Here is a 26,970-nt window from a genome sequence, read left to right on the forward strand (position 1 = left end):
TACATGTATCTTTTAGTGTAATATTTATATTCAGCTTGTGTGTTCGACGGACTGAAAAGCTCTTAAGTTACATTACAGTAGCAGACGTCTTCTGGGATTTTGGAGAGCTCATGAATTATATTTCCTACGGTCACATGTACTTCTTTGTGTGTATACAAAAGAGCTAACCCATTCAATCTTTCCTGTAGAGTCATATTCTGCAAATAGCCTTTTAAACACTTCAGGGATGAAAAAGGGCGTTCTGGTGTGACAGTAGTTAATTGTAAGACAGCAAACTGTTTCAGTACTCGAATTATTGATGGGAAAATATCACTGTCGCAAAATATTAAGTGCAGAAATTATTTCAGGACGATTTCTTTTAGAAGAAATCTTCTTTTCCGCATTTTAGTTCACAAGATAATACTATTTTACTCACTTTGATATAATCTGGCCATTGAGTCATGATGACATCGACAGCAATATTTATTTCATCATACGATGCCTTCACAAGGGAGAATTCTTTCCATGTTGTTCAGTATATAGGCCTATCTGTGTTTCAGAAATCGACGAAGGGGAAGAAAATTGATATCCCGTAATACTCCTTTGAAAATCAGATTATAGTAGATGTAGGATGCAGTAATTACGTACAATTGAAAACGTAAGTACAGGATAAGGTGGCATGGACTTCTGCATCAAACCAGTCTATGGAATGATGACCCAAACAACAACAACAACAACAACAACAACAACAACAACAACTCCATTACCAGTTCTTACCCCTGAGAACCTGCAGCAGTCAACAACGATCGTTTTGGCCTCACCATCAATGTACAAAAAACTAAGATCCTTCCTTGCCCAAGATGTCCCAGGTACTAGCCTTGCAGAGTGCAATGTCTCTGTCTCAGACGCCATTCTAAAACAGATGCAGTAAATCACTTCTCATACCTTGGCAGCATCTTGTCTAAACTACGCACGTAATAAGAGGGCGTGCAAAACAGACTCCGTGCTCTTCTTCTTCGTCTTCTTCGTGGGTCATTGGGCTTTGCACTACCTTCGCCCAGTTTCCATGCTTATTTTCGATCTTCAACTATTATGTTTATGTAAATAGAACTTGTCCTGGGTGGTGTAGGATGATCATAACAAACAGAAATCACTTGCAGAATTAGAGAGCAATCAAATAATGTATGTGTTGTGTATTTCACCCAATGAGCATGAGGCTATGATTTCCACACGATATGCAGAGAGCTTTTATCGAGGAATTCTCGTAATGCATTTACTATCGCAGGTGTAGGATTATATACTAGCCAAGAGACACTGGTAGGAGAAACAGTGTTTTGTTTAAGTAGTTGCTGTAAGAATATTTGACGATAAGCTGCAAATATTTCATATTAGAAAATTAGGTGACTGGTATCACCAATCGTCCGTTTACAGAAGTATAAAGACGAGTTATGTAAATTAAATCTGAATTTGTATGCAAATGTGAGGGCGTGGTTACAGCAGAGACGAATAACTGTGGTTACGTGTCGTCTTGTGTATGTGCCGTAGTAATACCACGGACGTCTATGTATGTAAGGTCGTATTGTGTACTTAGACCTACTTTTAGTTGAGCAGATTTTCCCATAGCTATGTGGAGCTCTGATAAATAGAATCCTTAATAATCATGTGATAATCGGCATACGAAAGGGCTATATTGTAATTTAGACCGTTTCCAGTTGCCGCGTCATGTGATCAGCATGTATATTTCCATTGGTATTGCAGTGTTCGGGAATCCAAATTAAGGTTATATATTGGCCCCGGACCTCCAAGTAAAATAATAATATTTTCTTGTTAAGGATGTAACAATCAGAATGTAAAGATGTAAATTTTGAGATTGTATAAGGAGTCAGAAAAAATAATAGCCTTTGTGATGTCATGCTGTTTTATATACAGTTATACCTGTGTTATGGCGAAAGCTTCAGATGTAAAGATTGTCGCCCGTTTTGGTAAAGTAAATTTACTTTGAATATTACGACGGGGAATATAAAAAGCAGCGCCTGTTCCTACTTTGCATTTAGAGCCAACAGTATAGATTAGCAGATCCAGCTCCTGGAAAGGTAACCGGACGCTAATTGTTTTAAAAAATAACTGGTTTTGTTGGATGTTGGAACTTATCGGGGCCATATGTGGATGTAAAGAAGTGAGGCCTGCAGTGATTTATGGAGTAGGGAAGTGTGTATTAAGAAAGTGATGGACATCGTATATTTATGATATTTTTGCGATGAGGGATAGTCATTTTATAGGCAATTAATGGGGCAAGTTTTTGCGCGTGAATGTTATTTTGAAAAATATTCCGATAACAATATCAATTCTGGAAGTAAATTATGTTGAACCAGAGAATTATTTTAATCAATAACTTTCAGGCAAGAAATTTTCTTCTAAGGGTCAATGATAGTTCACCTGTTTCTACTAATAGTGCATTAGTAGAGGTGGATTTTAATGCACCAATACAGGGACGCAATGCTTTATATTGAATGATATTGAGTTGTTGAAAGGATGATAAAGAGGCGATATCAAAATAAAAACATCCATAGTCATGTATAGACTGTATGGTAGTCAGGGGCGTATTCTCCTTGAATGCAAGGCATTCATTGCATGCGTTATGATAACACAAAGAACTGTCTGATTTACGATTTTAGGTTGTTTCAGGTCAAATATTAACGATTTCATCTCTCAGAAGTTCAAAAGGTCCGCGCAACTGTACTAGTTCCGTTGCTTGATTACGTGTGGTGCTGGTGTAGTCTCGCCGTCTACTCCTCTCTCGGAAGAAAGAGACAGCAAATGCAGGAGTTAACGACGTAAGGCATTCAATCTTAAAATTGCATTCAGTGGCAGACGTAGTTCTGAAACCCTCCGAACGATGTCGCTGCAATTGAAACTTGGTCAGAATTTGTCACCCCATACCCGTGCTACCCTCTGCCATCTGTTAGCAACTTGGAGAAAGTCGACATGTTTACAGCGAACGGGACACACAGATTACCCCCTAGCGAGAACCCAACGTGACGAAACTGACCAATGCCGCTTACCTCCAGTGCTTAAGTTGTGGCTAACTAGTGAGTTAATTCATTGTGTGTTTTGCTGATTAGTGAGTTCATTCTGTGTGTGCTGTTCCTGTGCTATTCGTCGTTTTATTATATTTTGCGTAATGTGGTATTAACGATGGATGAGTCTAAAACGGATATAATTGTAAATCAGTTTGAAAAGCCATTTACTGGCCGTTCGTTTGATGAAAAGATGCAAATAGTTAAAGCCGCGAGACCTCTACCTTCCCTCGTAAATTTCTTCTTCTTCTTCTTCTTAATCTGCTTACCCTCCAGGGTTGGCTTTTCCCTCGGACTCAGCGAGGGATCCCTCCTCTACCGCCTCAAGGGCAGTGTCCTGGAGCTTCAGACTCTGGGTCGGGGGATACAACTGGGGAGGATGACCAGTACCTCGCCCAGGCTGCCTCACCTGCTATGCTGAACAGGGGCCTTGCAGGGGATGGGAAGATTGGAAGGGATAGACAAGGAAGAGGGAAGGAAGCGGCCGTGACCTGAAGTTAGGTACCATCCCGGCATTTGCCTGGAGGAGAAGTGGGAAACCACGGAAAACCACTTCGAGGATGTCTGAGGTGGGAATCGAACCCACCTCTACACAGTTGACCTCCCGAGGCTGAGCGGACCCCGTTCCAGCCCTCGTACCACTTTTCAAATTTCGTGGCAGAGCCGGGAAGCGAACCCGGGTCTCCGGGGGTGGCAGCTAGTTACATTAACTACTACACCACAGAGGCGGACCCTCGTAAATTTAAAAAGAGAAAACAAGAATTGTGTACGCACGTTCAACCCAGAAACTTACAGTAAAACTGTTTGGCTCGAGTTCACCTACATGTAATTAGGGTGAGTAGAATTGAAATTTACTTAATACATTGTGTTAACTGCATGGTTACTGTTGTAACCAAGGTTGAAGTTTACAAAACACAACTTTTATTGCTTCACTTTATGATATTTACACAAATAACTGAAATTTATTTTGAAGCAAAAAGGAATATTGAATCTTGAGAAAAGTCTGTCTTTATACAATATGTACAGGTTTGCAGTCTTTATATACACTTCTATCTTGAAAAGATAGTCTTTGTGAATTGACACGTTGATAGTCGAGAACTATCTGGCACACTAACATAAATGTTCATGAGAGTCCTTGTTTGTTGAAGTGCCTGAATTCCTAAAAAGCAAGTTCAATTGATTGAAGAAATTCCACCTAGCGAAACTAAGGGAGCTTGCATAAGTTAGGGAATGAAAATGGCTTGTAAAAGAATTACGGAACATAGGCAGCGGAAACAGGTAAGGGAGCGGTGACCAGAGGTGAAACCTCGTACTGCCAGAAATTCAGTCCACCTGGTCGAAGCACATTTTCAAGAGGAGTAGCCTCCGTGCTCGACGTAGGGTGTATTCTGGAGCTGGACACCGGGGCAAGTGGGCAAGTGAGCAGGCAGGGAGCTCCTATTTATAGTACACTCGATGGTCAGGCACGCGCACTGAGGGCTGCGCGTCGAAGCTAGCAGAATGATACACAGGCGCGCGTGCAGCTGGCAGGCGGAGCGAGAAGGAAGCGCCGGACATACAACAGTTACTAGTTGCATGCCTCAGTGGAGATTCCAGGATACGCTACTGATGGTAGTCCTGTATAACATCATTGCGGTGGCAGGATCCGAACACCAATTTCTCATCACTATTCCTTTAATGATATTAATAAACTCGTTTGCTTGATTTGCTATAACCTCAAAGTTAGTCTTCCAAGTTAATTTATTTTCGAGGAAAATTCCTAGAGACGTGTCGTACGAATTATAATTGTAAAGTAGGTTGAGCTTATCGGCGAACGATCATATGTTCTTCAATTGGTAAAGATCAAAACTGCACTTTTGGATTGTTGTATTTCTAATCCATGGTTTAGAAACCAGCAGCTATGTGCATTTGTTATAGCGGCAGAGAGGGCTTGTCTGCATTCACTTAAGGAGCTTTTACTGCGCTTGGTATTGAAGAATTACTGCATATGAACTGTGTATTTACTGTATGTTAGATAATTATTTGGTGTGAAATTATTCTTTAGTAATTTTAATACGTTTTCCCTCCTTTTTACCATTGTGCCACATTGTTTAGTCCACATTTTAATTTTCTGAGATTTAGAATTTGGCAAACACGTGACGATTTTAATTAGATGGTATATATCTCTATATTGACATGTAAAAATGAATTATGTAGTATAGAAGCTGAATCATAAATTTTGATTCGTAAATTTAAAAATGAAATAGATCATAATCAAAAGTTTTAAGGGATCGTATGTACCTATATTATACATTGTTATTTACGTAAGAATATTGTGTACCCATTACAATCTACATATCGCACCCGTAAGATGAATAGGCTCACGGATAAATTAACTAATTTATCAGATTTTGATATGTGAATACTGCACACAGCGAATTCAGTAAAGGTATTTCCCTGGACGGCCACAAAGAGACCACTCATGGAAGTAATAATATCAGTTAGTTCGTTTTCGCTACTGAGAGGTGAATTAAGGACGAAATACAGTGCTCTTCTCTTTATGTGATTAGGAGTAATTTTTTGACGATTTAAGTGCTGAACTATAACATGGATAATTAACACCCGTTTTAAAACGCGAGAGGTCGCGCGTAGGCAAATTGCTCACGCTTAATATTCTACTGAGCTGCTATTTTCCTTTTGCAGTGAATGCTCTTATAAAAATAAATATGTATCCTGTTTAACTGCCTTTCAACTAGTACTAACATAATTACCCAGTAACAATATTTTCTCAATGTAAAAAATTAATGAAATATTTTTGCAAAATGTGGTAAAATTACGTGAGGTTTTTAAAGAACGCGGGAGGTCGCGCGTGAGCAAATTGCCTCAAGGTTTGCATTTGTACACTTCAATGAATTATTTTTGTCACAATTCAAGATAAAACTACAGCACCACACTTCACTGAAAGCCACCATAAACCTCATGAACTTTACTTAAGAAACATTCTTGGAAATGCAGTCATGTAAGAATTACACTACGCGAGGGGTCGCTCGAAGGCAATTTGCCGCGGCAGATGCGAGAGTGAAAGACAACTTAAATTAATCCGGAACGCAGCAGGCAATACACTGACGATAAACAACGTCAGGCGGGAGAGAGGGAGGGGAGGGATGAAACGAGCGCCCTAAGCCCTACAGCGGCTAGCAACGAAATTATTAACAAATATTTTAAACGTGCGGCAAATTGCCGCGGGTGCGACCTCTCGCCTGTTAATTATGTGCAACTACGTCGTAAAAAATATGTGAAGTGATTTCGTTCAAGGGAAGGCACCGGATGGCGGTAAGTCGTTACAAATCCACTAGGAGAAATAACACCAGTGACGCTTATCAGTTTATTTAAATATGCACGAACGATTTTTATAAATTTTGGAGCAGTGCAATGGCACCAATTTTTGGAGTCATAGACAATATTTAGTTGATTAATTAAGCTATGGACATTAGAGCAGTCAACGTGAATTAATCGTATCACTCCCCCATCCCCACTCCAAAAATGAGTTCTGGTTTGAGAATTTTACAAAGTGAGCCGAGGACGCCGTGAACGAGTCAGTGTTTTTGATCAGTCTACAGTGAGTGGGTTTTGAGAGTCTTGGAGAGAATCTTACAGTTATTTGTACACTCATTCTTACAGTCAGTCATCAGTGTGTTACGTCTCGCAGTCAATTAGCACTGAGCTATAATTTTTCTATTAGCGGGATTTGCCAGTTATTTGATATCAGTTTCTTCACAGCGATATTAACTTCGTGTAGGAAGCGAGTTGGAAATATGCCAAGATTTCCGCGGAGCAGTGCCTTGCGACGGGTCCGACTCGACGAACGTTTGTAAGTGGCACATCATAAACTTTAATCAGACTTGCATCACTGGAAAAGTAATGTGGGATGAAGTCATGTAATTAATTTAACAAACTCAAACATGCTGAACATTTAAGGTAGCTTGTTGTCAGAGAAGCGGCCACAATAATCAAGCGATTGATAAAATTAAATAAAGAAGGAAGCAGTTGAAAGACAGTACGGGTAAACTCATTAACGTCACAGTTTGTACAAGATAAGGGTAGCCTGCAGCCAGCCATTCACATACCGGTAAGCGAAAGAGGGTCAAGGACACATTCCTTAGAGTCTAGTTCGAGAGAAAGGGGTAAATGACCATTAACCCTGTTTATAAACAGTTGACAAGAGCCGCAATCTGCAGAAGGGAGGAGAAGTCTGAACAGCTGATCGGTAAAGGATAATTTCGGCTAGGTGAATCGTTTTATTCCAAATACAAACTTGGGTTATAATCTAATTGTATACATTTTTTATTTGTGTAAGTAGCCTATACCATAGAATAAGCGTCAAGATTTAACGTGCGAAGAAAATTATTGCGTGTAATCTGTGAATTAAAAATGCATTCCATCGGTGAGTGCTACTGGTCATCAGTGCCGGATTAAGGTGTTTGGGGGCCCTGGACTATTTAAAAATGTGGGGCCCCTTCTTCGTAACATCACGTAAGACTAGCATACTGAAGTCATTATAGAACTAATTCCACTTAAATTGATGAAGAGGGAAGTGTTGAAATAGACTACATTTTTTGTCTATTTTTCATGTTAATATTTCATAATGCCAAATCATATTTTACATTTGTCTCATCATCACTATCAAATCGACATACAAAACAGAACTTACTACGATCTCATTCCCATTATCTTATTGTTATTACATGAATTTAAAGTCTAAAATTACCGGGCTAGTTGGCCATGCGCGTAGAGGCGTGCGGCTGTGAGCTTGCATCCGTTAGATAGTGGGTTTGAATCCCACTGTCGGCAGCCCTGAAAATGGTTTTCCGTGGTTTCCCATTTTCACACCAGGCAAATGCTGGGCCTGTACCTTAATTAAGGACATGGCCGATTCCTTCCAACTCCTAGGCCTTTCCTATCCTATCGTCGCCATAAGACCTATCTGTGTCGGTGCGACGTAAAGCCCCTAGCAAAAAATCTAAAATTGAAAACTAAATCAACATGTAAAAATCAAGCACAAGTGGTATTATGAGATAACGAAGGACATTGTAGTATTATGGCTTGTAGGCCTACTACTTTATTAAAAGTCATAATACTACAATGTCCTCTATCATATCATTGGCAAACTCATTCCTGCCTGCAGTAAAGTATCGATTATCCGAATGTCGATCATTAGGAATATCGGCTAACAGAAAGTGTCACAGTCAGCAAATTCAAATATCTGCGTTATTTATATCCGCAAGTGCTGAGACAAAGTAACGTTTTCTCCTTCCTGCGTCAGGAGCCTCGCATCCAAAAATACAGAAATATCGTTAAAATATATTATAATTGTAATCTAAGTACATTTCAGCCAATTGTAAATCTGTTCATCCAAAGCTTACCTATTTTTTACTCCGACGTAGTTAACAATACTGCCGTTGCCATCAGTGGCGCATGAATCTTCGCTTGTGGCAGGTATTGAAATGAAATGAATGATTGTACAGTTCGCAATGACGTCTAAAGGAACAAAGGTCATTTTCTGTTTTCCGATAAATTTAAAATAGACTAGTTAAAGATGGTGTTGGCGGATCAAGATTAGTTCAAGAATTTGGAGCTGGAAGGGCACAGTAATGAACATTTAAATGAAGAGTGATACCTATTCAAAAATTTAAAGTGCATTTGACAATAAGGACGGAAGCTTGAAACAGAAAAACTTTGAAAGTGTTCAGTATCACTGCATTGTTCTTATGGCGTAGGAGCAGACTTTGTCACAAATGATAGGCTACCCGAAAACTCACTTATCTGATCGTTCCTATTCCCGAATTCTTTCAGATAATCGATACTGTACTGAACTGACCTAATTGGTAGTTGAATAACTTTTACATTAGAAATGTCTTTTTCCTTGCCTTCAGATTTGCAAATCACTGTACAATCATCGAATTACAACTCATTTGTTACGTCATGTTATGTTAAGGCATAATAGTCAAAGCGTCCAGTCTTGGTTGAAGCATGGTTGACCGTAATTTATTTTTAATTAGTGCCAATTTAGAGAAAGAACGCTGAGCTTCGCAATTGGTCATTGGAATTACAAAATACAATTTCAATGCCACAAATACATTTGAAAATACACTAATCAAATCATTTTCGTATATGTATTTATCTATCTCCTGGCAAGTAACTACACATACACTTTTAACGAAATGATAAAAATGTTTACTTTCTAGTTTCAAAGATTCATCAAGATCAACTCGGTAAAAACGTAAACAGTTATTAAGAGAAGTTTCATACACAGTACATGAAGCCTTACAGTCTACTAGAATCTGGAACGATGACTGAAATGTTTTGTAAGACTGAAGACAATTATTAAAACCACTACATAAACTATCAATTATCACCAAAATGTTTTTACTTCATATTATTTTCTTCCTTTTAAAATAGTTTTGTTAAGGGCATTACCATCAGCACATCTCTTCTTTGATTGTCTTTCTGATGTGCGCTCAAAACCTGTGATATATTTTTTACATAACCTTTAAACTTCCTCTTCATATTTGTCAAAATGACCTCTTTCATTGGCTTTGAATGTAACCAGAGACTCCAAAAGTTTACAACCTGTTAACAAGTCTAGTGTAGGTTTCTGTAAACTCACACTAGCTTTATGAAATCTTTCCGAAATTTCATGCCAAAAGATACACATAAAAGCCGAGTGCGTGTTCAGATATTTTACGAGCGTAAATATTCATATACATCCACGGAGGTGGAGCAGCAGGCGTTCTTATACAATTTTAGGTTTGGCCAAGAGCCGGGGCCCCTTGACACGCGGGGCCCGGGGCTGCAGCCCCTTTAGCCCCCCCTCCGTTAATCCGGCCCTGCTGGTCATATATAATGTGATTACGATCTTCGTCATGGAATAACTTCGCCATGGAAGCGAGGACCAACAGAATGCAGTAGCAACCAATGATCCAGTAATAAGGTAAAGAAATTATTGAGCTTATTATATTTGTAATTAATATGACGGTGAGCAAAGCGTTGTCCATGTAGGTTAGAATGAGTAGAAATTGAATTCACGTACCTAATAATAATAATAATAATAATAATAATAATAATAATAATAATAGATTATAATAATAATTTTTAATAATATAATTATTATAGTCCATTTGAGAGATTGGAGCAGTCAGATTTAATCTCCCATCGCGGATGAGATAAATGTTGAGTGTATCGTTGTCAATTTTTTACATTTGTGCTTATAATCTGAGACATCCGACGTCCATCAGAATCAATATAACAGTCATTTGTTCGAAGGAGAATTACCACAATAATAATAATAATAATAATAATAATAATAATAATAATAATAATAATAATAATAATAATAATAATAATAATAATAATAATAATAATAATAATAATAATGCGAAGAAAAAGTCAGTTCAAGTGTGTCAAATATACGAAATCTTTGTAGTTAGCATGTACTTTGTAATAGTAGGTCACGGTGATAATTTATATCCATTAATAAATGAATAACCGACTAGGTGCAAAAATGAAATAAAAATAATAACAAATTTAGTTTTTGAACGTGTAATGAATTCAGCTGAGGTAGCGTATGATATTCAAGTAGTAATGTATAATACAGTGCATTTGAAATAATGAAAATAACAATCCTATATCAGAATTTATAAGGAAAGATTCGTAATTCCGTGAGTTTGAGTTGTAGAACCAAAAATCCATTGTGTAGACAATCATATTTGAGTACAGAAATAGTAATGCCGTATCGGTAAATATGGACCCCATTGCTAACTTGTAGGGGGTGATAATAATTGAAATGTATACAATTAAGAGGTCCAAGTGAGAGATGCAAAATACGATCACGAGCACAAAATTATATCCCTAGCATATTTAAGATGAAATAAGAAAATAGAGGCTGGAACGGCTGCGTCGTGAAGAAAATAAGTCATAATCGTCTTTAAGGTATAGAAGACGCATGTCAATATAATATAATTAGCTCGATGAATCGGAGCTCAAATCTACGTGGATAAATATGAAATTAAAGTAAGGAGAGGTGTTGAATGCACCAGTAATTAGCAGGGATGACAAAGTATTAGAAGAATGAATGAAATTTATTATTCCAGCCCGGATGAAAACACATTTCTAATGTTGTAAGTAAGTGGAAATGAATGAAATCTTACTTGGGCTGCGTCTGAGAGGAGAGATGTGTTCATTGCGATGCCCAGGAACCCACCATCCCGCCCCAAGAAGTACATTTACTTTTATAACCTAATGAAGAGTATTGCACGACATTTTCATTTCTGAAGTAGCTACTTGTATTCCTATTGGCCAATGTAAAGTGGCACGTGATCTCGTTCCCGTCAATAATATTAATCAAAACCTGTTACCGACCCCACCACAATAAAAGCGCAACAAAATGTGTCTAGACCAATGGTCTTGTCCAGGTCCTATCCTTACGTTCGCACGGCAAGAACCAGTCCATACCAATCGCGTTTCAACACGAAACTAGAGGCCTAGGGCCGCTTCTCGGCATCTTACCCCCTTTGCTTGTCCCTATATCACTGGTCTTGTCCAGGTCCTATCCTAACGTCCGCACGGCAAGAAAATCTCCTCATCCATCGTGTAACAATAATCACCACCAGCAGCTATCGTAGCACCACTCATTCATTAGTTCCTAAGTACAGAGGTTGACAGCACTGAACACCGCTTGACAACATCCTTCCCGAAAAGGCTGCGAGCGTGTAAACCAGGGCCTCTAAAACGCCCAAAATCTCACGCGTGCAGATAGAGGCGCAAGAGCTCCGTGCACTGTGCATCGCTGCCGCTCGGCATGGCTCGGATCAACGCTTCGTCTCTGGGCTACTCGGCTAAGCTCGGCTCAACTCGCCTATGCTCGGCTCAAGTCAGCCTGGATTTGGAGCGCTACGGCGCAAGTGGGGTAGAGGGAGACAGGCGGAGCGAGCGAGACAGGCGTGAGGAAAGAGAGAGTAAGCGCTATTGCTCCAAATCGAGGAGTGGGGGGTCTGCACTCTGGTCAACCAAGCGAAGTCGTCTCTTGTACCGTGCACAGTGCATGCACCACGCGCATGCACCCTGAGAGGCCCTGGTGTAAACAAACGACAGTCGTTCCGCGGGTGTGAAAGTCTTGTCAGCCGTGCTGGAGTAATGATGAATGAAAGATTAAGTCATTATTTCGGAGACGAATATGCTCGCAGATATTATAGTGGAAACAAAAATAGACCAAAGAAGATACGAGATCAATAAGCAAGATACAAATGAGATAGGAATGATGTGATGCTGATTAAATTATTATGAGATGAATATAGTAAAATGATAGGAGTATAATAATTTATGGATTGATAGCCGACAGTAGAACCTCAGCGTACATAAATAAGTAATAATAAATGTTGTAACCGCGTGAGAGACTATAATTATAAACTGTGATCTAATTTGTATTGTATTTGACGCGGTAACCCGAGCTATTTATCATTTGACCATAAAGTAAAAGATTTAATTAAGCGACCTGGATTAATAATCATATGTAGAAATGTGGGTGAATGTCAGATTATGTTATAATAATTCAATGCAGATATTGTAGTTCAGGATTGTGTGCTTTGGTTATGCTATATTTTTATGAACACTACGTTGACAGTGTTGTGTATATTTGTATATAACATTTCAAGGGCGCTTTGATCCCTCAAATTTTAGTAATATCAGGGAAGGACAGCCCGGTGGTCATCGTCAATAAATAGCAACATTTCTCATTATTTTAGTAAAGGTATCGGAGACAAACATATAAGTTATCACAACCATAAATCTAAATAAAGTAATCAAGTTATGTCATTGAACCGACCTTAACAAGATAACTCTGTAAAAATAAATCCCGCAAAGTGTTGATTAAGATTGCGGAAACCTATCGCCACTGTACATAACGGTAATATGTTGTATATTAGTAGGATTGCTGAACGTGACCAGCGGCATAATTTCCATATGTAGAGAAAAGCAAGTTCAATTGATCGATGGCAGAACAAAATGTATTTGATAACGTTTAAGTGTCCAATAACTGTCACAGTAAGTGATATTTTATTTTATATGGCTGATAAATGAATCGGTCACTGCAGAAAGGTCATGCGTCTCCGTTTTTACGAAAATTAGTTTTGTGTAGGATATATACTCGCAAGGGTAGATCTAGCAGCCTGTGCAGAAAGGTCGTGAGTAATTACTGAGATACAGTGTAGGCTGGGCCTAGAAAATCATGGTCCTTGCAGAAACGTCATGAGTCCTTTCTGCATAGATCGATTTGAGTTATCGTTAGTATGATAGTCTTTCCGCGCGCTTAAGTTCAAGAATATTAACACTTGTATCATAGTAAATTGTTGTTTAATGAAGTTTAAACAGTTACCATCATGTCTCAGAGCATAACGGACAGTGATTCCTCGAGTTCTCGTAATGAACATAAAGGGAAAAAAAAGAGAATGCGGAAAATTATAGAAGGAATGTTATACGTAATTACAAATTGAGAGGATTGGAACATAAGAACTGGCGAGGAGAAATTGTTTCTTCGCGGAAAACGAGTGGAGATTGCAAGTAAGTTGTTATAAATAGTGCATGGAATTTTAGTATTATTATGTTATTAGTAACCTGGTTTAGTTATTTGTCCTGTTTGATGAAAATATGAAAGGTGTAGATATCAAGTAAAAATTTTATTTCAATTATTTTCGGGAGAATTTTAACTTTAGGTTCGGACGACCACAAGTTGACACTTGTTCGAAATGTGAAGAATTTTCAGCAAAGATACATAATCCACACTGTTCCAAATCTGTCAAGAGAGCTGCAGTTGCAGAACTAGTGGTTCATCTTAGAAGGTCAAATACATTTTACAAAAAAATGGAAGAATTTTTAGGTCAGTGAAGGGAGGAAGACAACGTTATAGGCTTAACGTTTGATTATATGTAGGCAAAATTTACCCCTGCTGAACATCCTTGTTCAGGAAATTTTCTACTTGAGATAGCACTGGGTCAATGTATAAGGTATACAAAATCTACAAACAGGACATTCCCATTATTATGTGTATCATGATGGCAAGGCAAAAAAATGTGGTAATGAAGTGTGTTATTTTCAGTTATCATTACATTCGTAAATACATCCCAGAAAATGTGACAGAGCTACATTTGTCTCTGACGGCTGTTCTGGTCAGAACAAAAATGATGCAATGGTTAGTTTCTGTCTATCTCTGATCTCGAGTAAGAGATTTAATCAAACATTATTTTCCCATAAGAGGGCACAGTTTTCTTCCAAATGACATAGATTTTGGCATCATAAAGAAAGTTGTAAGGCACCATGATAGGATCTACCCCCCTGAGGAGTAATGTATAATGATAAAAAGAGCTTCATATAAGTTTACATTTGAAGACATTGACACCATCCCAATATTAGACTTCAAACGTTGATGGCCTGTTAATTATAAGAAAACATGTCTTTCAGTTTCAAGCATGGGAAGAATTTCAAAGGAAATGAAAATATATTTCTCCTCTTCCAAGTGGATGATTTTTTAATACAGCGCTCGCACACCTAGTCAAGTGGTCACAGAAGAATTCATTGATGGTCTTAACAGAGAATGCTTCCATCTCCTTCATAATATGAATGCGAAACCTACACTTACTACAGATTTTGCATATCCATCGTGTAGAGTGCCTATCAATATCAGGAAAACAGAGGGCATATTAAAATTAATTGAATTGTAATGTGGCCAACTGAAACAGCTAATGATCATAATGATGGGGAAGATTATATTTCCTTTCTGATAACCGACTTAATAATTCATTCTTAAAAATGATATAAACATAGATTTTAAGTTTGTTAATAGTAAATAGCAAGCAGAATGCATTTTTGATTTTTTTTTAGTTTTCACAGATAATAAGGACTTTATATATAGCGTCTCATTCACATTTTACCTTCACAGATTGTTCGTCCATTGCAGAAAGGACATGAGTCTTTTATCAAAAGGCAAATTTGTCGAACGAAGAAAAGATTAACAATCGACAACTAGTAGTGCATTCTGGTCCTTTACTGATCTTACACCTAATAACATTGCATTTAGAAAAAAATATCCATTTACAAACTGCTTAGGATGTTTTATATCTATCCTGTAAAATTAAAATCTTGTGACTCCTGCCCTTTCTGCAATGACCGGTTCAAATTGTTTTTACACTTCATTGTATAAAATTTAAAGACAGCCATGAAAGGCAACAACCAGCCATTTGATAATAGTAAGTGTTTATAATAACAACAAAAGCAATTATGTTTTAGAGATAAGAGTGTGTGTGTTCATGGGCGAATTGGTTTCAAAATTGTACAGTCTGCAATGCTAGGTTACGTAACTGTTTCGTATCAATTGGTTTATCACTGTAATTATCTCATTTTATTGATTATGTCCGTCTTAGGAATTTTTGGTGTCAATTCCCTTAACAGTGGAATTATTCTTATTAGCAATTTTTAGTGTAATTAATTATTTAATTTAAGTTTGATGTTGAGTCATTCTTGAGTATAGTTAGGTGACGGTTTTTGTTAACGTTTGGCCTACATTTCAAGATAATGTTATTTATTCTGTTGCATTGGCGCTATTTTGAGCGGTAGAAAAGTTATTCCAATTTGCTAATTTCAGTTAACTTTAAAATTTTGTTTGATTTCATTTTTTTGTCAATAAATTTTATTCCTTGGCTTTAAATCAGTCTGGGCTACGTTATTGTAGATTAGCCTGACCAATTACAGTTGTTTATAAACCCCATCGGCCATAAGATCGAGGAAATATGGACGGTCAAGCCCTGAGGCAAGTTTCTGCGTGTGCGGTGAGCATATCGTCTTTTCAGCAACCAAGGCAAATATCAACAAGAGGATCGCCGCTGCACATGCCATCGAAAGGACACAATATATATAAAATAACGTGTCCTGATTGATTGACTGACTAACTGACTGATTCACCATCGCCGAGCCAAAACTACTGGACATAAAGAATTGAAATTTTGGGAATACATCCATATTAGAACTTTAACGTTTACAGGCGTAAAAAAGAAACACGTACATTTTTCGGAAAATCCCCTCGTAAAAAAATAGTGAAAACGTTGTTGAATACATTTTATGAGCATACTTATATCTCAAAATGCAATACCATAAGCGTGGTTTGCAAAGTGTTTCTGGGGGTAAATGAAACTCACTTTTCTCAGCGAGTTATTTCATAGGGATTTTCACATAATGTCTTAGTACAGTAGGTACTTTTAAAAATTACGAAATCAACGCGAGCGAAGCCGCGGGTAACAGCTACTTTGGATATAAAGGAAAATGGAAACTTAAATGGGTATCTTTGATCGTTTGCCAACTAGTACGGTGAGCTAATGGGATCGTGTAAATGATTAGAACGATCGCACTGCCAGCCTGCTCTGGAGAGGTGAGCCTTGTCGGTGATCCATCATTAAATATTAGTAATTGGTTAAGGTGTGTGGCACTGAACATGTTTCGAACTTTTTCAGATATCCTGCATCCCCAGTCTGTATGATACGCATTAAAGTCGCCTCCATAGGTACCTGAAGTGGATTCAGGAAATTGGGTACAGAATTGTTGCCATTGAATGGCATTTCCTTGTATTCCAGTGGTATTCCAGTAGGTTTTCACGATTACGATATTTTGAACTTGTATAGCAAGTAAGAAAGTATTAGTTATGTTAAATTAAATTTGTGCTTTCTCATAGTGTAGGTTACATGCGATTAATGTGACTCTTCCACCAGAACCGTCACCATCTACGCGCTCAACGTGGTATCCAGAGATCTGAAATGAAAATATATATTTTAACCACGTTTCTTGTAGTAATATCATCTGAGTGTGAAATTCGTTAATAAGTAGGAAGAGCTCATGTCTCTTGCCAAGTATACTTATACAGTTCCAGTGAAGTAGAGCAATCGTCATGATCAAAAGTACTGTTGAATTTATCATTTAATTTTAAGAAGAAGACGCCAGTGAGCGCTGTTTCCTATAATTTTCATTAGTTTAAGAAAATATTGTTGTAGCTCTAATTGCAAATTCAGAGTTTCAGGGGTGGAAGTTGTTTCCCCTCGGTAATGATCAAGTTATCTGTAGAGGTTGTGGGGAAATGAGGTGCTGGTACCATATTACTTCCATAAGGACAAGAGGCAGTTGTTGTACTAAGTGGAGATCCATCCTTAGAGGGGTAACCCAAGATATTACTGTATCCCCCCCTCTCGTATGCTGGAAGTGATGGACCTTTAATATCCTTGTACACGACTTCTGTATACTTCCTTTTTCTGAAAGTTTATGTTCGTTGTTCTGAAATTGGTTATCTTAGTTGGAAAAACTGATGTGGTAATTGTAGGGGTGCGTATGACCTTGGTAGTAATCTCTCCCGTGCGTCATGAAAGGAGATGTTTACGTACACATGATTTTTGTATGGTTACCTGTTGGTTTTGAATCTCACAACGGGCCGATCCTACAGTATGATTTTATGCACAGGGTACACATTTGACCAAGGTTTGCTGGCATTCTTTCGTTTCATGTGCCATTGAACACTTCCCGCATCACGGGTTGCTCGCCCAACAATGTACAGCCGTATGACCATATCTCTAACATATTTTCCATATGATCGAATTTTACAGAAAAATCTGAACCTCTAAGACATCACTGAAAATAGATACATTACTCTACGGATGTGAAACCTGAACCCCGTACCGCCATGACACCAAGAAACTGGAACGCTTTCATCCGCAGAAACTTCCTTCAATTTTAAATATCAAATGGGAGAAACATGTCTCAAATATTGCAGTTCTTGAGTAAGCGTGCATGAACAGTGTAGAAGACTCGATCATTTGCCATCAGTTTCAGTGGACTGGACATGACACCAGGCTTCCTCGCCAGTTCCTTTGCGGTGAACTGTCCTCAGGCACAATACCCCACGGTGCCCCTTTGAAGCGCTGTGAAAGTCAGCTTAATCGAACCACGAATGTCACAAACGTCAGCCCTCAAAACATGGATATACTTGTCAAGGATCGCTCGCTTCGGTGCCAAACCATCTCTACTGCTACTGAACTGCTCGAGCAAGAGCGTCTCAGGAATGAGGAGGTTAAACGACAATTATGCATACTACGTTAGATACAGGCTCGTTCCCTCCATCCATCGAGTGCAATCTGTATGGGCGCGTATTTCATGCTAGAATTTCATTGTTCAGTCTTTAAAAATACAAGCACAAACACCACCGAGTGCTAGTGGATTGTAAGCAGGAGAATGTGTATCCTCAGAAACGAGCAGTAGTCGACTACGACGATCCAGTAACTAAACTGTAAGAAAACGAAACAGTTCAGTTTCTATCCTCTTTGCCCAAAATGAAGATCATACAACTGTAGGTAAAGGTCTCAAGTTCCGGTCTCTTTGTAAGAGTCAAGCATTGTTACAGATTTCTTAACCAGTAAATTTCTTTGAGTTTGCTTGGAATTTGGTTAAAGAGCCATATTGCTAGATAATTCAAGTGCATAAAGGATGAAATGTTATTTTATAAATGTTTTACAGATATCATAACTTGATTCATGTTTTAGGTATGGTGCCAGTCCATTAACAAGAAGGCCCTCTTACATCAAGTTCTCACCGACTCTCACAGCCCACATAAAATAAGGGTACAAGCAACACTTTCAAATTCAGAGGAATTTGCTCGAGTTTGGAACTGTCCTTTAAAATCATCTATGAATCCAATTAAGAAGTGTTCAATTTGGTAGGAATTAATTTTTGTAGTCTTTTCATGCTTCTTGATAACAATGATGATTATGATGATGTAAATGCAAGTTTATTTATTTTGTTTGTTTCTATTATTTATTTATTTATTTATTTATTTATTTATTTATTTATTTATTTATTTACTTTAACCATATTTAGTAATATAAACATGTCTAGACTGGCGATACATGTTAAAAGTTAAAAAAATTGAGTTACTTTTGTCAATTGATGTGATTCAGTAGCAGTAAGTAAATACTTAGGAGGTTTAGTCAATAAGAAATTCACTTAAGGAAACCTATTAAAACATACACGTATTAGAATACTGGTATTGCTCCAACTCAGGACTTGCTTTGAACACCACAATATTTTGATGGATAATAATTATCTTCATTCAAATATGAAAATCATATTTACTCTGAAATAGAGATATAGAATTGTATTCGTTCATCAATCTTGCAGAATTGCAGAAATTATTGCTTGTAATGCTGCAAGTATCTTACTTTCTAATCAAGTTAAGAGTAGATACTATAGCCTGATATGGATACTTCCAACTTCCACATGTAATATTAAAACTTGTTTACCAATACTTACTCATTCCACAAATAAACCAGCATTAAGTTTAAACCAGAACAACATTAACACTTCTCTGCACAATATTAGTTTACTATTTGTGTTATCTTATGATGTCATATTTGCACACCTTTACCTTAAAATAATTAAAAATTCGAGTTTTGTTAACATTCATAACTAAATACTAAATGTAATGTAAGGTGATACTTACTGTGCTTTATTACCTTTCAAAGACACAAATGTGCGAGGAGTGCAGTTATACTCACTATCTTTCATAATATCAGAGATTGGTCAGCTAATTAAAAAGCTGATTGGTTTTTATATTATTTGATTTTGTAACTAAAAAGCAGTCTCACAGAGAAAGCTTAACAAAATGGGTAATATTTTACTAACTAGAAGGAGAAAGCGTCAATGAAAGAAAAGCAACATGTAAGCATATTATTGTACTTTAAAGCAGGTTTTATCTTTAGAGACTACATAAAATCTTTCAGTGAAAATTTCCGATAGAAGAATACAGAATGATGTTACACTCTGTTGAAACTAAATAAGTAAGCTAGTTAGTTATATTTCTATGCAGTTCTTGAAGAAAGAAATATGTAAATTGTATAAATGTTACATATCTGTTACAACAGCAGTATAAAATAGTATTCCAATGTATCTCTGATTCCTCAATATCTGAACTGTCCATCACCTTGATGGTCAATTATTATTTAAAGTCATACAACCATAGGCAGAGTGAAGTGTAAATAATTCATAAGTACATATACTTATCATCACTATGTAATGGGTAATAGCATTTGAAATATTATTTTTCTGATAACACTGTTTTAATTAAAGAGGTAAACAGCTATGTATCTACACAATTCTTGAGGAAAGAAATATGCCAATTTTACTAAAGTTAGTTATCTGTCATAACAGTAGTATAAAGGCGTTTTTCACACTATTTCCGATCCTTCAGTAGCTTAACTGATGGCCATTTGTCATTTGCACTGGTATAGTGAAGTCTAAATGATTCATAAGTACATAATGCAATGGATTACAGCATTTCAAACATTATTTCTGTTGAGTGAGTATTGTAATGAGTCACATGTTTAATGTAATGTACATTTTGTGAATAAAAACTTGTACATAATCCAGTTTTGAGTTATTTAATGAGGTATTACACTACCCGTGCTTAAGAACAGCCACGGTACTTGAAATCTATTTTTTTTTAAGGAAGCTCCCCAGTTCCATGTGGAATCCAAACGATAGGTTTTTATGCTGAAATATGGTTAGCTGATGAGATATTATTGTTGTTTTCAAGTAATTTGCATGGTTAGATTAAAGAAGAATATATTTTATTAAGAGTAACCAGACAAAAATTATTGTAGCAAAGGATGAAAACGAATAGCCGAAGAAAGTTGTTTACTGAAACTCAAAAATAGATTCAGGTGTCGATCTTATAATCCTTGTCTAAAAGATTCCTTCATAATCTACCCCATATATATACTTGTAAAAATTTGAGTAGACTTCAAGCATTTGTAATATATTAGTTTCACATTCTTCAAAAGGAATTATGGCATGAGTAAATAAAGTAATTGAAGGTATCCAGAAGATATCACGTTCCTGTTAAATTGGAATATTTCAAAGATCATTTTAATAAAAAATCAAAATGTGTATATAGAAGAGTATAAGAAAAGATTAAAAGAGTGGAAGAAAATGTTAAGGAATATCGCTGAGATATTGGAAAACAGCAAAGACTCAGGAAATCAGAAACAGATAAACCGAAGCAAAAATAATTTGTAGGAAAGTGGTTTCAAAAGGAAAGAAGTGAAGTGGGAACTGTTCAGTCAGAACATGGGAGACGGCTTGAGCAGTGGAAAGAAACTACACTTCTCAAGAAAGGAATTTGGTCACAATTTTAGATGTTCCTAACAACATTGTATGAATGCATAGTGGGATGGGGATTGGACTAATACGGAAATAATATGCCCTGTTTACATAACAGAGGGCTCCACTGTCATCTAGCTGTTTCAGATGCGTTAGCGTCAGTTGAAAGGTTCCAGATCCTCAACTCAAAGTGTGTGCAAGGGCTGTTCAGTGTGGAGTGTAATGTTTAAAACTCGTGACTGATCGTGCGGACAGATGTCGGCAATGAGGAAAGCAGTTTCGTCCAATGAAGCCACTTTTACACTTACACTGCTTCAAGAACGCTACTTGCAGTGGTTCAGTGCCAGAATACTAGGGGTTGCTTAGAATACGACTTGTATCTGTGGAAACATTTGCAGGACACTGGAAGAGTTGCCAGGTGGCCTGGCACGGGCCGCCAAAGGAAAACAGCCGGAGGGAAGGTTCCTTTTGTGCTTCTACCAGCTCTCCAAACCTGCGAAGTCGCAGCACGAGCCCCACAGGTGGACTTACGGTAGATTTCTCGAGGAGGAGGTAGTGACCAAACGGTCAAACAGTCCGAAACAGGCATTGAGAGGCAAATTTAAGATCCTGATGACCAACTCAAGTACCTGCACTGGACAGACGACATCATGGCAGGAGACTGCAATTTGCTCAAGATCATCTGGACGGGCACATAAGACAGCGGCGCCCTGTGCTGCTTTGGATGACCCCCATTTCACTCTATATCGTTCAGGTAGTCGTCTTCGCGTCTGGAGCATTTTCATCCGATGGCTGAACAATCTACTGCTGCCGCTGGAGGTGGATCTGTTACGGTGTGGGCAGGCTTCACACATAAACCAATCACCTGATCATTCGCAATGGATCCTTAACTGATCGATGGTCCATAGAAGAGATCTAAGTGCCACATGCGATTATTAATGTTAGGCACCTAGCAGATAATGCAGTATTACTGAATGATAATGCTAGACCGCATGATGCTACCACATTCACAAAGTCCTGCAAGAGCACCATGTGCAACGAATTGAGTGGACATCCAGAAGTCTCGAACTGAATCCCATTGAACAAGTCTGGGACCAAAAGGAGTAACGCATCCGAGCGAAAAATACACCACCCTAAACACTACAAGACCTTTGAAGACGCCCTTTTGTAAAAGTGGGGACGTCTGCCTCACCTGAACGTGCAGTACATTGTTAGAAGCATGAGAAGGTGTTGTGAAGCTGTTATCCATGCAACGGGTAGCAATACTCCTTAATCAGACGCTTAATTACCACATATAGACAATTTGGTGTATGACCAGGGACCACTTTGTTTACGACACGTTGCGCAAATAAACCATGTATTGAGTGCCCAAAGAACAAGTTTCATTTCAATTCTTAATTGTTTCAAAGAAGATGATTTGTTTTTCTTGTATGTGTATCATGGAGAAATGAACAACATATAAAACAGTGACCAGCAGTGTATTATTCGAACTTACAAAACAAAAGTAGTAGTAGTAGTAGTAGTAGTAGTAGTAGTAGTAGTACACCAATAGTTGTTGTTGTTGCTTTTGTTTGGGTCATCAGTCCACAGACTGGTTTGATGCAGCTTCCCATGCCAGCCTACCCCGTGCTAACCTCATTTCTACGTTACTACTGCATCCTACATGTACTCTAAACAGTTATATTCATACCTTGGTCCACCCTCGCCTTAGTTACCTCCTTCACTTCCCTCGGAAACTGACTGAATAAGTCCCGAGTGTCTTAAGATATGTCATCATTCTACCTCATCTTCTGGTCAAATTTAGCCCAATCGTTTTCTTCTCACAAATTTGATTCAGCATAACTTCATTCACGATTCGATCCACCAATCTCACCTTTAGCATTCTTCTGAAACACCACATTCCCAAAGCTCTTATTCTCTTCCTTTCTGAACTAGTTATCGTTCATGTTTCACTTCGGTACTTCACCTCTAGGCGAAAGTCTTCAAATACATCTCTCTAATTCCTACCATTATTTCAAGTGAGCAAATTTCTTTTGTAAAAATATTTTCCTTGCTCGTGGTAGTCTGCATTTTATGTCCCCCTTACTTCTGCCATCTTTTGTTATTCTACTATCCAAGTAACAATATAAATTCATTTCCTTTAAGATTTCATTTCTTAATCAAATATTCCCTGCATCACCTGACTTCGTTCGACTGCATTCCTTTATTTTTGGTTTGGATTTATTTATTTTCATCTTGTACTCCTCCAAGATTGTGACCATACCATTCAGCAATTTCCTCCGATCTTCTGAAGTCTCAGGTAAAATAACTATATCATCGGCAAATCTCGGAGGTTAGATTTCCTCTCTTTGAATAGTGATTACCTTCCCAAATTTTTCTTTGATCTCCTTACTGCCTGCTCTGTATATACATTGAAAAGGAGAGGGAACAAACAACATTCCTGACTCACACCTTTATGGACTGTTGCTACTTTTTCAAACCCTTGATTCTTATCACGGCAGACTGATTTTTGTACAGATTGTAGATAATTCTTCTTTCTTGGTATTTGATCCCGATCACCTTCAGAATCTCAAACAGCTTGGACCAATCTGTATTACTGAACTAGTTTTCAAGGTCTACGAATGCCATGTATGTGGGCTTGTCCTTCTTAATTCGATCCTCTAGGATCAGACGTAAAATCAGAGTTGCTTCACGTGTTCCTACATTTTTTCTGAAGCCAAACTGATCTTCTTCCAACTCGGATTTGACTTGTCTTTCCATTCTTCTGTAAATAATATGTGTTAAAAATTTTCAAGCGTGGGGTACTAAACTAATGGTGTAGTAGTTTTCATGCTTATCAGTACCTGCTTTGTTGGGAATAGGTATAAGAACATGCTGTCCAAAATCGGATGGCACTTCTCCTGTAACACACATCTTACACACTAAATTAAATAACCTCGCCTTGCTGGTTTCTCCTAAGGCGGCAAGTAATTCTAAAGATTTGTCTCAATTCCAGGTGCCTAGTTGCTATTTAGGTCTGTTAAAGCTCTGTCAAATTCTGTCCTGAAAGTTGTGTCTCCCATTTCATCAGCATCAGCAGCCCCTTCTTGTTCCAGTATATTATCAAATTATTTCCTTTGATACAGTTGTTGGATATGCTCCTGCCATCTTCCTAACGCGTCGTCCTTCTCTAGAAGTCGTCCTACATCTCAGCTCCTAATACTCGTACAGTCAGTTTTCTTTCCTCCAAACGTTTCCTTGATTTTTCCTGTATGGACCATTTATCTTTCCTACAATTAGACAGCCTTGCATTCCTCTTCCAGCCATTCTTCGTTACCTATCTTGAACTTTTTCTCTATTTCATTATTTTTTGCATTGTTGTACTATCGTCGTTCGTCAATCAGGTGTAATAGCTCCCGAGTTATGCACTGACTCTCACTAGATCTTAACTTTCTTCAGCAGTCCTACTGATCTCATTCTCCACAATTGTCCACTCTTCGTCTACTACGTTTCCTTAAGCCTTTTCATTTATTCGTTGTGCAACATGTTCCTTGAAACAATATATGACACTCTTCTCTTTTAATTTATCTAGATACCATCGTCTTGCATTCCATATTTTTCGATATTGTCAAATTCAGGTGACACTTCATGACCACCAAGTTGTGGTCAGAGTCCATGTCTGCTCCTGGAAAAAATCGTGCTAACTAACATCTGGTTACCGAATCTCTGCCTCATGATAATGAAATGTATTTGAGACCTCCCAATGTCTCCATTTCTCGTCTACGTATACAGTCGTCGTTCGTGGTGCCTAAACCAAGTATTAGCAAGAACTAAATTGTGATCGGTGCAGAATTCAACCACTCGACTACCTCTTTCATTCCTTTGTCACAGTCCTAATTCTCCTACTGCATTACATTTCCTTCCTCGGCCTACCACTGTATTCCAGCCTCCCATCACAATTAGATTCTCGTCTCCTTTGACATACTGTATGACATCTTCTCTCTCGTCATATATTCTTTCGATTTCTTCATCATCTGCTGAACTTGTAGGCATTTCTTCAATTTCAGGTGAGGTTTCATGGCCGCCAAGTTGTGGTCAGAGTCCACGTCTGCGCCTGGGAAGGGCTCTCAGCCCAACATCAGGTTTATGGTGTCTATCTTGTCAACAATAATTCGTTCACTACACTGATCGTAGCAGCTAACCCGCTGCCCTATTTTCTTATTCATTATTAAATCAACCCCAGCATATCCCAGTTTTATTTTGTGTTGTCTGACCAAACTTCTTGCTCTTCCTTCCAGTGTACATCACTGATAACATCTACATTTAACTTAAGTAAATTCATTCCCTTTTTCAGATTATCCAACCCACCACAATGATCCAACTTCTAGCATTCCATGCCCCAACTCATAGAATACCAGTATTCATCCTCCTGATGATTGCCCCTGTCATGCATTCACTAACCTGAGATCCAAATGGGGACAATTTTTCCTACGGAATAATTTACCCGGGTGGAGGCCATCATCGGTACATCATTCATTCATACAGATAGAGCATAATGCCTTCGAGAGTTAGTTTTATGCTGCTTTCAGCCGTGTAGCAGTATAAACACAGCTAAGCTATGTTAAGTATTATTAGAAAGCCACATTAGTCAATCATTCAGCCTGCCGCCCTTGCAAATTTCAAACGGCTTCCACTCCTTTTTCGGTGAACTATTAGTTAGTCTGGTCTCTCGACAGATACCCATCCAATATGGTTGCACCTATGGCTCGACTATCTGCTTCATTGGGACGTACAAGCCTCCCAACCGTGACAAGGTCACATGATTCACAGGGGAGGAAAACTAAGGTATTGAACTAGATTTATGTAGGGCAAGAAGTAAATCTGACACCATCACCAGAAATTAAAAGCAGATGGGGAGAATGTTTTCATAATTTGGTAAACATAAGGGCAAGATACGAATTGAAACAATGAAAGGTACCTAACTGACAGGGGTAATGTTGGAACGGACATAGATACGATAAAGCTGAAGATGTGGTAATGTTGTGAGCATACATGAAGTTGAAAAAGAAATGCTAACTGCACCTGGACATTTACGGCTGTAAGATACATAAGTTCTTAAAATGTATTATTATTGACATTAATTTGTACTAATGCTAGCAAATATAATGTATTACACCAGCTTCACTACTGTTTTTTGTTGGTGGATGGATTGCCGCATTGGAGTTCTTTCTGTCCCTTAGTGTGACACAAGTTAGGTAGGTTATGTGTGTACAACTGAAATAATTTTGCATTTGTTATTGTATTTAGGTTTAATCATTTGTATTAGTTCATGTACTATAGTTTAGACCAGAGATCTTCAAATGGCAGACTCCAATTCGGATCCGAATCCCAATGCTCTTTTCCCTGACCTGCATGGTTTATAGAATGTCAAGAGTAAGAAAGAACGATATTTGCTCCACAGGTGACAGTGATGGTTTACTTGGTTTTTCTTCAGTCCGAAGCCTCTTGCCTGCATCAGTTAGCAGTTAGCTGTTGCTCGCTCTACACTCAAATTCAAAAATTAAGCATGACTTATACATCAGCGTAAGTTGTCAATTACAACTATTTAAGTGAACCTATTCGTCATGAGAGTCATGAAGAAACGTAGTGGATCTTAAAATCGTATCTTCAAACTCGTATGAGAATTGCTATTCTTTTTAGTCTTTTCTGAACCACCACC

General features: G+C 38.0%; 1 protein-coding gene across 1 annotated transcript in view; it reads left to right on the forward strand.

The window, feature by feature from the left end:
* Positions 1–18,835, forward strand: part of LOC136863764 (neprilysin-11-like) — a 204,022-nt gene extending 185,187 nt beyond the window's left edge. Inside the window, exon 18 of the mRNA XM_067140117.2 lies at positions 18,659–18,835. Coding sequence (XP_066996218.2) covers positions 18,659–18,835 — 177 coding nt within the window. The remainder of the gene's footprint in view (positions 1–18,658) is intronic.
* Positions 18,836–26,970: the final 8,135 nt, after the last annotated feature.

This window comes from Anabrus simplex, chromosome 2 (genome assembly GCF_040414725.1).
Source record: "Anabrus simplex isolate iqAnaSimp1 chromosome 2, ASM4041472v1, whole genome shotgun sequence".
Classification (NCBI taxonomy): Eukaryota; Metazoa; Arthropoda; class Insecta; order Orthoptera; family Tettigoniidae; genus Anabrus; species Anabrus simplex.